Source organism: Mus pahari, chromosome 3 (assembly GCF_900095145.1).
Source record: "Mus pahari chromosome 3, PAHARI_EIJ_v1.1, whole genome shotgun sequence".
Lineage (NCBI taxonomy): Eukaryota > Metazoa > Chordata > Mammalia > Rodentia > Muridae > Mus > Mus pahari.
Window position 1 is genome coordinate 109,134,955 of NC_034592.1, and position 12,901 is coordinate 109,147,855.

The following is a 12,901-nucleotide window of genomic DNA, read 5'->3' on the forward strand; positions in this document are numbered from 1 at the left end:
CTTCTGCCTCTCTCTACCACCCAGTGATATAGGATGCTACCACATCTAGTACTTCTGGTACTAAAAACCAAACCCAGGGCTTTTGGAATGTGAGGCCAGCACTCTACCAAGGGAATGATCCCCACCTCTCATGTAATCTTTTAAATGAAGTGATAACTAAATGTCTAACAACCGTATTTTTTAAAAAAACAAAACAAAACAAAACCACTAGTGTGGCCTGGTATTCCAGGCCTGCTATCCTTACTATTCTAGAAGTTCAGGGCCAGCCTGGGCAAAAAGTAGTTTCAAAAGATAAAAAGAGGGAGAGAGAAACCTCCTAAAACAGGATGTTAACCATGTAGACTTTCTATAAAAAGAAACTGATAAAAGATCTAGGCAAAATAATTACTCAAGTAAAAGAAAACCATCTCTAGCAGCTATGAAATGACAGTCATCCTTATCCTTTTAAACACATAAGGATATGGACTAGCAAATGAACATAAATTACCAGAAAGACATCATGTGCCAAAAATTTTAACTGTTAGTAAAAGAGATATAACACCTTCCACTATTTGACATATAACTGGGAATCTAGAATGGCATCTACATGAGAAATGGATGAGAAGAGCTATTTAATTTAATATAATGCTTAAAGAAAATAAAAATTTTATTAGTTTTACAACAGTAAAATCTTAACTCTAAGTTTTTTTTTTTTAAAAAGCTGAAACAACTGCATATTCAACTTTATTATAGGATATATTTAGTATAGACATAAGAATGTTGGGAAAGCAAAGCAGTCACGTTCAAACACTGCATGTGTAATTAGAAAGCTTCCAAGGCAGGGTGTGCTGATGCATGCCTCTACTCCCAACACCTAGGAAACACACTGAGCGCCAAGCCAGCCATGGCTACACAATGAGACCCTGCCTCAAAACAAAGCAACAAACTTCCACAAACGAGGAAAGTCTAATAGAGTATTTCAGAAGATTCTCATTTTCATTCCTACACTGTACTTTTAAGTTAATCCTAGTGCTAATATTCATTTATCTAAAAGTTCATGTATTTCATAGACTATTAGGAAAGGAGGTAAGTGAACATTTTATAAACACTACAATCTAAAATTACAAACATTCAAAAGAAATATCTGACAATTTAAAAACTACTTGTAATGGAAATACAAGCAAAACAAGAGAAAAGTTTAGTATCTGTTTACAACTACCTTGTGTTTGAACAAATAACAAAATTCTGTATTTAAATCACCAAGCATCTACTATGACTCTCCAGCCACAGCACTTCCTTCTTCCTTTTGCAAAATATGCCTTTCTGTAAAATGAAAACCTTAAAAAAAATTGGAAATGATTTACAGATTTATCTATAAAAAGAAGTTACACAGCTAACTCAAAAATAAAAATATTAATGCTTTGAGAATGTGACACTTAAAAGATGAACCAGGGCTGGAGAGGTGGCTCAGAGGTTGAGAGCACTGACTGCTCTTCCAGAGGTCCTGAGTTCAATTCCCAGCAACCACATGGTGGCTCACAACCATCTGTAATGGGATCTGGTGCCCTCTTCTGGTGTGTCTGAAGACAGTGCACTCCTATACATAAAATAAATCAACCTCAAAATTAAAAAACAAAAACAAAAAAACCTGACCCAGACTTCTTCAAGCATGTATACCACAGCTTGCAGTATCATCAGAATTTTCTAAAAAACCGAACAAATCCTTCCCAAATAAGAAACAAAACTGACACGAATTTTGGGATCAAGATCATTTTCTTTTAGTTCTTACACAGGCGTGCGTTTTTGACTATCAACATTAAACATGGGGTACAGTTTAAAACCTGCAAATCCATTCACAAATAAACCTTAAATGGAAAAGAAACCACCAATCAAACTAGGCAAGTTTGTTTACTTTTATGCCATTCACGATTCAAACACGGATGCTGGGAAATTTCTTAAATCAAGGAAAAAGATCATTGCTTCCAATTCCCTTAACCCCTACCTTTCCCCAGCCCAACAAACAAAAAGCAAACCATTCTTCGCAGCTTGTCATTTCTCAGGACGAATAGTTTAACTACTTTACCACTTCTACTCTTGCGCTGAGCCTTAATCTGGGACCCAAACTGACCCTGGGCGAGACTCTTAGGCTGTTTTTGGGGGAGACTCCCGAGTTTCGCAGTCAGGTCAGGCAGCAGGATGGACCACCCCCCTCTCCCAGTTTTCACTCTCCCAGCCTCTGGCAGCGGCTCAGGGCCAGAGTGGAGAAGAGATGGGCGCCCTAGACCCCACGGCCCAGACCTCAGCGCCGGGCCGTGGAGGCGCCGAGAGCCGGCCGAGGCCGGTCACCCGCGCTACCCCTGGGCCCAGCGGCCAGGGCGGCCCCGCCGCCTCTCTCCCTCTCTTCCCAGGCCCCACAGGCCCGCGACGCCTGGCGAGGAGGGAAACCCGTCCCCGGGCCGGGCGGAACCGGGCCGACGAGTCCCGGAGGGGAGATGCAGCCGCTCGGCCTTGGCACCACCGCCCCATCCCACTTCCAGCTCCGGCCCGCTCCCTGCGCCTCACCAGGTCGTAGTCCTCCTCATCATCGCACATGAAATCATCCTCCATGTCAGACATCTTGGCCGGAGGGGGGAGGGGGAGAGGAGAAATTAGAGACAGCCTCCTCCCACAGTGCTCCGCGGCCCAGAAGCGTCACTCCCGAGTCTCCTCGGCTTCCGGTCTCTCCAGGAGAAGATAAAGCGCATTCCGGAACTAAAGCGCTCGACCCTGGGACGATTTACTACGGCACCCAAAGGGAGCGCACAGCCGGCTCTTCCTGCGCGACAGTTTGTGTCTTAGCAACTAAGCGTAGCAACTACGAAATCGGGCGTTGCGGGTCCTATCTGAGGGGCTTCGAAAACCTTCTAGCTGTATCCAGCGTCCTAGGTGAGGGAACTGTCTCTTTCCTTGCCTGGGACTCTGGAACCGTCTGTTTCTGATGAAACATGCCCGAACTATCTGACAGGTAGCGTGCCTCTGCCATTGTTATCTATGTGTTTTCATTCAACACTTGTGGATATATTTACAGCAACACAATTGTCACGTAAAGTTATGTTTGTAGTTAACAAAACCAGTTCTGTGGATATCCCGGTTTAGATATGCACTAATCAATTGTTCAATTATTTAATGAAACAAAAACGTGCATTAACTGCTTTTAGGATGAAATGGAAGAAACCGTTGGTGATAGATTTTTAAAAACTGCATTGTCGCAGAAAACCATTAGAATTCAGAGTGAAGAAAAATGTGGAAATAAGGCAATCTCCCCTTTTGGAGAAACCTTTCAAATTCTGTACACAAATGCTATAAAGTTATAAAGTAGATATAGCTTAGAAATTAGGCCCAATTGTTACCTATATAGATGAATTAAACATGCCCAAATTACCAAAGGTAAAAACAAACAAAACCAAATCAAACAAAAATAGCCGACTTTATCTTCATCATGCACAGTTGATGTTGAGCACAGTTCAACGTTAACATTCACACCTTCGGGTTGAATCCTTACAGACCCAGCTTGGCTGTGCTCCAGTGACTTCTGGGGGTTGTACCTGATGTCATTACCAGTTTTCCGCTGAATCCATTGGGGGAACAGGATACTTTTGATTTGTTTCTAAGCCAGGAATTGCTTGGTTCTAAAAATCTTGCCAGAAGACGTTAAGCCCAATGATTGTATTATTTTTATATTGAACACACTGTGAACACAATTTATAGCTATACATTCAGAATGGTAAAAAATAAGTCTTCAAATGATTTTGCATTGTATATCATTAACATTGATTTCTTTTTCTTTTTGTATGTTTTGAGCTGGGAGAAGAACTTAGCCGTGTGTGTGTTAGGTAAATGCTCTATTGCTGGGCTATCCCTGTAGCCTAACACCTAATTGTTTCTTAGGAAAATATTACAAGAAGGAATTTCAGATGGCTTGAAGAAGTTACCATTCAAGGAAACATCTTTTTGATCACAGTTTTCTAGCAATAATATCACCTTCCTTATAACCACACAGTTTTACTAATAGCCTTTTCTATCAACACTTTATCACAAGAAATTTTAAACTTAAATACATAATAAAGGATAGCATCATGGACACAAGTATACCAACTCTCAGCTTAATGTTGTGTATTTCCTGGGTCAACTGAAAGATACATATAAAACAACACATGTGCATCTATGTGTATTTCCTAAAATTGAAGACATTTACCTGTGCAAGCATAGCATAATCATTACATATTAGACAGATAATTCCCCTGAAGCTATTTAATTTCAAATCCTTGTTCAAAACTCCTCTACGAATACAAAAGTTTAGTTTTGGAATGGCCTTTAATGATATCATCTTAGAACTCAAAACTCCAAAAATACTGCATGAATCTGAACATGTAATTTTAAAACAAAGCAAAGCCTACCAATAAGTGACGACGGTCGCCATGCCAGTTTATTGGTGCAGATCAGACTTAGGTACAGTACTCACCATTCTTAGAACTTAAGGTAATAAATCACAGTTACCCTACCCATATTTATAATTTTTCAAAGAACATAGCAAATCATAAGGGGGTTGAGTTTTATTCATGCATAATTTCTTAAATACAAAATTTCAAGGGTATGATTATTTACAATGCCAGTTGTTCACATATATAAAATGACAAGCTGACTTACAGTGAATTTATTTACATAAGTTGCCTTAATCAGACAATGGGAAAAGACATGAGTAATCTGGTACCTAGGAACATAAAGAAAATGACAACTGAAATTTGAACCTTTTATCTCCTTGGTGACACTCAAATTTATTAAGCCCAGTCTGACAATTTGGTAAGAGCAATTATTAGGGTATTTTTATGAGATCAATTTTATTCAATATTAAATAACTGATAAAAGTTTTCAACAGGTTGCTCGTGTTTAAAGTAAACAGTATATTTTAAAAGTATTTTAAAATATTTTTATTGAAGATTTATTATTTTAAATTATATGTATGTAGCTGCCTGTGAGTGTGTATAAGTGATCTCAGGTGCCTGAAGATGTTAGAGTTGTTGCGTTTCCTGAGAGTTAGAAGTTCAGGCAGTCAGTCTCTTGTCATGGGTACTGGGACCCAAACTCAGGTCTTCTTTAAGAGCAGCATGTGCTCTTAAACACTGAGCCATTTCTGTAGAACTTTAAAAATTGTAAAAGTTGTGTGCATATTTTGTATGTGTATGAATGTGCTTGATATTTTTTGTAGGGGGCATTTGTGTGGGGTCTGAGGGTAACCTTGTAGTCTATCATCTCCTTCCACCTTAACATGGTTTTCAGAAAATGAACTCTGGTGGTCAGTCTTTTGAGGAAAGAGCCTTTACCTATTGATCATTGTAAAAGTATTTTTTAATTTGCCTAATATAATTATCACCTCTGAGGGCCTCAGTCTGCTAACTTAGGCCTGGGCCTGGAAGATTCTAGCCGCTGTACAAGTTTATCTAGGCCTAGAATGTTTTCAGCCTCTGAGACTTATTGCTGAACAATCTCACCCTTTCCTTTTCTTTCTGAACTCTTGCTGGCTGGTTCAACTCAACTCTTCTGGCTCAAATTCATTCCCTAGCTGACTGATTCAATCTGGCTTCTCTTGGATTGAATTGCTCTGATTGGCCTCAAGCTAACTCTAGCAAATCTGTCTGATCTCCTGGCTCCTTCTCATTCTCTAGCTTGTTCTGTCTTCATCTATTGTATTCACCTTGTTTTCTCTTCAACCTCTGTCTGTAAAACTCTCCTGGAAAAACTTCCTCCTCTCTCTCTTTGCCGTGCTCTCCTAAGTCATATCTCCTTTCTGTCTCTTCTCCTGTGAGTTGGGCATATCCTATCTCACTTTGCCTCTCAATTAGAAGTCACTTTCAAACATGGCTGCCTCCTTCTCCCAACTAACTTTACCTTCATTGTTTGGGATTGAAGGCTGTGTACTAAGGGCATGTCTGTATTCCAGCCAGAACAGCCATGTTGCTGGATGAAAAGTCCTCTACAGACCATCTCACAGACTCCCAAATATTTTGTTTAATTATTTATTTTTATTTATGTCTGCATGAGGGTGTCAGATCGCATGGGTTTACAGACAGTTGTGAGTTGCAATATGAGTTATGGGAATTGAACCCATGTCCTGAAAAAGCAGCCAGTGCTTTTTTTTTTTAAGATTTACTTATTTATTTTATATGAGTGCACTGTGACTGTCCTCAGACACACAAGTAGAAGGCATCAGATCCCATTACAGGTGGTTGTGGTTGCTGGGAATTGAACTCAGGTCCTCTGGAGGAGCAATCAGTGCTCTTAATCATCTGAACCATCTCTCCAGCCCTGGCCCCCAAAATATTTTAAAGCAGCATTTACTGAAGTATACTTTAGCTGTGTTATGATAAGCTAGGCTGCACAAACTTATCAATTTGATAACATTTACCACATATTTATACCTGTGAAGTGATCATCATAATAACTTAATGAACTTATTATACTAAAGATGTTTCTTTATAGAATTCTTTCTGAAATTCCTTGATGATCTGTATTTTCCTCCTTTTATATATATATATTTTAGGACACTACTGGTCTATTATTTGACATTGTAGATGACTTTACAATTTAAGCATCTTTCTATGTAAATCAAAATAAACACAATGTTTTCTCACTTCTCTGGCCTTTATTCATGCTGTTCCTTGCTTCAGTTGGTTGTTTGAATTTATTGCTGTGCATTTATATAAATAAACCTGTCATGGACATTTATGTACAAGCTGTGTGAACATGTTTAATTTCTGAGTAATGTGGTAGACCGATTCCAAGGTGGCCTGTCACCCGTGTCATTTGATAACTGTTTACCCTTTAAGTGTGGGTAGGCTGTGACTCATGCCTAAGCAGGATGATGGAGAGCAGTTGATCTGTGTAATTGCATGTACATTATCGAACAGATCAAGTCTATCTTAGTCTCAGACTAAGTGTCCTCTGCTGTCCTCAAGAAGTAAAAGTGCTGATGTTTGTGTGAATGTTATGCCTCACTGGCTGCTTCTTGTTTGTTTGTTTTTCAAGACAGGGTTTCTCTGTGTAGCCCTGGCTGTCCTGGACCTTGCTCTGGAGATCAGGCTGCCCCTGTCTCCTGAGTGTTGGGATTAAAAGCCTGCTCCATCACTGCCCAGCTGGTCAGGCTTCATTGTCAATTGGACAGAATCTGGAATCACCTAGAGTGCAAGCCTCTGCGTGTGCTTGTGAGTGGTTATTTAAATTACTACCTTGTGTTCTGCAGTGTGTCCTTCCACAGATGAGCCTCTTTAAAATAGAAAACCCGTCTAAGGCACACCCTCACTTTTAAGTGACAGAAGTTGTGACATAATAAGTGTGAATTGTTACATGTTACTTATTTATGATAATGATGTTATGAAGCAGTGAATACAAACAAATCTACAAGTGATGGTTGGGTCATCCCAGAGGTATATATTCAACTTTGTAAGACTCTCTCAAACTGTTTTACCATCTAGCCTATCTATCTGCAGTGTGAAGAGTCCTAGTTGCCTCCTTATCTCGCTACTATTTAGCATGAGCTACCCTATCTCAGTCTTAGCTACACTGTCAAGTGCACTGAGCATTCCAGTGGCCTCTGGTTTCACTTTCTGTTGTGCTTCTCTCTGGGTGGTCTTTCAGTTCTCTTACTGCATTTGACATTTAGCAGTTAGTTCTCAAGTACGTTGACTGTCTATAGGTTTTTGAATATGATAACAGGAATGTAAGTTACCAAAGTGTGGAGCTTGTTTTGTGAATCACTCTCATTGTGCTTTCTGGACAAGTGCATGTGAATCTGATCTGGGACATTCCTTTGCTCAGGTGGCTTTATTGAGACTGGCATCAGTGTGCATGTCTGGAGCACCCATTTCTTTCATGGCAAATTCCTGCTTTCTTTGAGTGCCCAAGGGGCATGCTTCTCGAAGCTCACTCTATGGATGCATTTTTTGATATATCCTCAGGTCACCACCTTGTTGGTAGCATGTCCTTTCTTGTTGTCATTCTTCTATGTAGGAGCCATTCTTCAGGGCCTAAGTTGAAAGGGCTTCATGTGTTTCTTTGGTGAAAAATATCTTCAATTCCTTTTTTCCCCCCACAAGGTTGTTTATATTATTACTCTTGCATCGTAAAGAATATGTGTGTGTGTGTGTGTGTGTGTTGTATCTAAAAAAGCTTTGCCACACTTTAGGACACTGATTACTAATTTATTTAAAAGGAGGTATAGAGGCTGGCTGGTAAGCTATCTTATCAGGACAGATACTTGCTGTCAAGCTTGATGCATTTAATTCCCGGAACTCACATGGTGGAAGGAAAACACTGACACCCATAGGTTGTTCTATGACTTCTATGCCCATGCACACCCACATTAAATGAATTTAATTTTAAAAAGTACAAGGTATACATTTTCCTTGCAAAGGTAACATAAATATCTCCTTTCTCTCTCTCATTCCAAATAAGGGGGGCTACGTGCAGAGGACTCTAAAGAAGTCCACGATTCTCAACCTTATGTTCCTCCATCAGCAAGAGTTGGGAGACTTTTTTTTTGTTTTTGTTTTTTCGAGACAGGGTTTCTCTGTATAGCCCTGGCTGTCCTGGAACTCACTTTGTAGACCAGGCTGGCCTCGAACTCAGAAATCCGCCTGCCTCTGCCTCCCGAGTGCTGGGATTAAAGGCGTGCGCCACCACACCAGGCATGCGCCACCACACCAGGCAAGACTTTTTGTGCGTACATTTTATACAGAGAAAAGCTTGCTGAGAGCCAGAAGTCAAAGAATGACTGTACATGACTTCAGACACGATGCTTTCTGGTCTAGCCTTGACTTCCCTGGGGAATTGTAAGCCAAATAAATCTTCCATCCCAATGGGAAGGGCATTTGTCAGGGCATATTGTCACAGCAAAAGAAAAGTAATTCATGAGCTGTGTGAACTTCACCTCAGTCGTTCACTCAGTTGTGTCTGTGTGTTGAGAACCAGTCTGCCAGGCACTGTGAGGTGCTGGGGACGGTGCTCCTGCCCTCACAATGGCTGCTTATAGTTGGTAGTGATGGTGAGGCAACAACTAGATGGACAGTAGTGCACAAGAGAAGTATGCAGGGTGACTGTCCTTAGTCCAGCACAGTAATGGGGGAGGTGTGCTGGAGATGGTGTGCTTTTAATAGGGTCTCTGGGGAAAGTACCCAAGGAACTGAAGGGGCCTGCAACCCTATAGGTGGAACAACAATATGAACTAACCAGTACCCCCAGAGCTCGTGTCTCTAGCTGCATATATAGCAGAAGATGGCCTAGTCAGCCGTCATTGGGAAGAGAGGCCCTTTGGTCTTACAAACTTTATATGTCCCATACAGGGGAACGCCAGGGCCAAGAAGTGGGAGTGGGTGGGCAAGGGAGGGTATTGGGGACATTCGGGATAGCATTTGAAATCTAAATGAAGTATCTAATAAAACAATTAAAAAATAGGGTCTCTGGGATTTCCTTAGGTAACAGAAAAATGAAGGGTGAACTGGATTCCGAATGAAAAAATGAGGGCATGACTGGCTAGGTATGGTTGAGGAGGTTTATTATAGTTGTGACAGAGAAAACAGCCAGAGACATCTGGAAGGGGGAGGGTTCAGACCAAACATGGTGCTGCCGCACCCCCCCACTCGTGTGTGTGTGTGTGTGTGTGTGTGTGTGTGTGTGTGTGTGTGTAGGGGGTGGAGAGGAGAGAGATGCAAAGCAAAGAGAGTATCTGGGAACCAGGAGACCAACAGGGCACATAGCCAAACGTTAGGTTATATAGGGACCAGAGGCTGGTTGGAGGGTTTAGGGTAAGGAGAGGGGTGAGAAGTGCTGAGGGTGGAGGTAGGGTGTGTGTGTGGGAGCCACAGATGCTGGGTGGGACTTGTTCCAGGTTTCTTTGAGACCTAACAGATGCTAAAGCTTTCTTCTCATCATTAGTGGTGTTTTATGAAGGCCTACCTATGCTTGCATTCTGGAAGGAAGAGCAAAGATATTTACATCTATTTTACGTTGCTTGCTTTGGAAATAAATTTGAATAAGAAGCAATAGGTGATCATTTCATGATCGTTGGGACATATCTGCTGAACATTAAGGAAGAAAAAAAATGTCAAATTAAAAAACAAAGCCTGAGAGAGATCAGAGGAAGGTATGAGTGGGTCTTCAACTGGGGCTGTATTCAGCCACATCAGGGCACAGAAAAACCTGGTCAATCCGCCTTGCTGCCTACCCAGCGAAAGGTGGTGGCCAAGGTTGACAGCTGTGCCTGGAGCGGGGGAGGCGGAGCTGGGGGCGGGACAGCCTGAAAGGGGGCCACTTCTGCGGACCTGCAGGATTTCCGCTGAGATCCCGGAAGAAAGCCATTCCTGTCCCTTTAATCTCGTGATCCCTAGCTGTGCTGCACTTCTGGAAACTGCAGAGGGATCTAGCAAAATATGGCTGCGGAGGACCCCGCCACTCGACAAGTCCAGGTGGCAGAACATCCCAGGTGGGGGAGAGGCGTGGCCTGGGATCCCGGGGCTGGAGAAGTGCATAAGGCGCTCATTGCTTTAGGCGGCTTCTTTTGAGTTTGTGTGTGTGTGTGTGTGTGTGTATGTTGGCAGCTTCTTTTGAGTTAGGGTTTGTGTGCGTGCGCGTGCGAGTGTGCGTGTGTGCGTGCCTGTGTGTGTGTGTGTGTGTGTGTGTGTGTGTTCCTGGAGGCAGACAGAACCCTTGGGATTCTAGACTCCTGGGTCTCAGACACCTCGCCAGGAATTCTGCGTGTTGTTTCACACGGAGGCCTTTGCTCTTTCTTAGGGAAGGATTCAGTAAAAATGCCCAGTTCTTCCTGGAACTGCTAGTTATCTTGCCTGTCAAGTGATAGTGCTTTTTCCAAGTTTTGTCCTATCCGTTTAATTTTGAGTCTCTGCATTTTTGACAAGTCTGATCGCCTCTAAACTGTCATCAAGGCACTAATTTGCTGCCAGTTTCTAGCTACAGAACTCCCAATTCTTTTTTGATGTCTAGTGGAGGGTCTTTTTAAAATTACAGATACTTTATAGAAATATTTCGTTCTGGTTTCTGGAGCTGAAATCTCACAGAAGCCGTTCACTTGCTGTTCTGTTAGAAGCTTGAGGGCCTCTCTGAGGTTGATTGCTTTTGAGTGTAACTCTTTCCTGCTCTCCCTTCTGTTTTGGTTGATGAGACTGTACTTTCCTATGGCTTGAAAACGCTCCTTCCTGGGCAAGTCAGCAAACAATGTACCTTTAGTTGCTAGGATAAAACATACCTTACTCTAGAGACAGTTTAGATTACTTCCAGTTGTCATTGAATGTGTTAAGATTCTCTGAGGTTGGTCTTTGCACAGTGTGGTTGTTTTTACAGATTCAGTGAATGAGAGACTACATACTTCAAATGACTCCCCAGGAATCTGTTTCATGAAAAAACCCCCACCCTTTGGTAGTGTAGTCTTGTACAAAACATGTCTATGAATAAACTTCAAATATACATGCAGGCCAAACACTGATGCACATCGGATAAATCTTTTTTAAAAGCCTTTCCATTAACACCAGGCTTAAGACAAAGCTGCAGTCTCCACCACTGTCCACACTGCACTGCACTATATAAGTCACATCTGCAGAGTAAAAGACACTATAAAGTTCAAATAGGAGCTGTGTCTATGTCAAATTCATGGCTTCTATCCAAAAATACCAGCTCAAAAGAAAGGAAAATGAAACCAAACCAATGCGTTCATGACCTCGCACCCACAGCAGATGTCTATATAAGATCAAGATTCCACCAAGGAGGGAAGGGATCATGGCCCCTCATCCCTACCTGAGGGACCGCACACAGTGGACGACTGCTGGGAGGGAGTGTCAGTCTGTTTGGAGGGTGTGGCTCCTGGTAGGTCAGTCATAGTCCAGGAAACAGATCCACACCCAGGCATATGTAAACACAACAAACCAGTGGGCTATAACAGACAAAGAGGAGGAAAGCTGAGAAGAGCTTGAGGGTGGATATGGGTGGAGATGAAAGGAAAGAGTAGGGTGAATATCATCAAAACATAGTGTATGCATGTGTGAACTTCTCAGAGGATACAAATATTTTTATATACCCATACAAATATTTAAAGAACTATGTGTTTATTGTAGAATTGTCTAGAAGATAAAAATATCAAAAATTTAACATTCATACTATAAAATAGTTTCAGCAAAATCTACATGGACTAATAAGGCAGAAGCTTTCAGAAAGATTAGATAAAAAAATGACAGAACAGCAAATATAATTCTTATATAAATGTACCATTTTGTAAGAAAAAGGGTGGGATAACAATGCTACAGAATACACTGGTACCTAAGTATTTGAACTCATGCATAACTTTCTGTGAAGGGGTCTGGGGCTGTACACTGGTGTTAGAATAATGGATGAGCCTACTCCAAGGCCTGAGGCTTGATAGGACTGAGAGAAAAGCCTGGTCTATATAGCAAATTCCTGGACAGCCAAGACTATATAGAAAGACCTGTTTCAAAACAAACAAACAAACAAAAATATAGCATTTATTTGAAATGTCCAAAATGGACAAATCTGAAGGAAGGAAGGAGGGAAGGAAGGAAGGAAGGAAAGGAAAGGAAAGGAAAGGAAAGGAAAGGAAAGGAAAGGAAAGGAAAGGAAAGGAAGGAAGAAAGAAAGAAAGAAAGAAGAAACAATAGAACAATAGGTTAGTAGTTGCTAAAAAATGGAAAGGTAAAAATGCAAAAGTGACGTATTTTGGGGAAAAGAAAATCTAAATTAAGGTACTGGTTTCACAACTCTGTGAGGTTACTAAAAACCACTTTGTTGCAGACTTTTTAAATTGTGTGTGTGTGTGTGTGTGTGTGTGTGTGTGTGTGAGAGAGAGAGAGAGAGAGAGAGAGAGAGA

General features: G+C 41.5%; 2 protein-coding genes across 6 annotated transcripts in view; one reads left to right on the forward strand and one right to left on the reverse strand.

Moving 5' to 3' along the window:
- Cops2 (COP9 signalosome subunit 2) overlaps positions 1-2,647 on the reverse strand; it is a 29,250-nt gene extending 26,603 nt beyond the window's left edge. For both annotated transcript variants that reach the window (XM_021192102.2, XM_021192103.2), the window contains exon 1: positions 2,542-2,647. In XM_021192102.2, coding sequence (XP_021047761.1) covers positions 2,542-2,595 — 54 coding nt within the window. In that variant the 5' untranslated portion in view covers positions 2,596-2,647. The remainder of the gene's footprint in view (positions 1-2,541) is intronic.
- A 67-nt stretch (positions 2,648-2,714) lies between these two features.
- Positions 2,715-12,901, forward strand: part of Galk2 (galactokinase 2) — a 124,688-nt gene continuing 114,501 nt past the window's right edge. The window contains exon 1 of one of the 4 annotated variants that reach the window (XM_021192200.2): positions 2,715-2,983. In XM_021192200.2, coding sequence (XP_021047859.1) covers positions 2,964-2,983 — 20 coding nt within the window. In that variant the 5' untranslated portion in view covers positions 2,715-2,963. Of the gene's footprint in view, positions 2,984-10,329; positions 10,493-12,901 lie in introns of those variants that run through there. The other 3 variants (XM_029536486.1, XM_021192199.1, XM_029536487.1) reach the window with 3 other exon arrangements.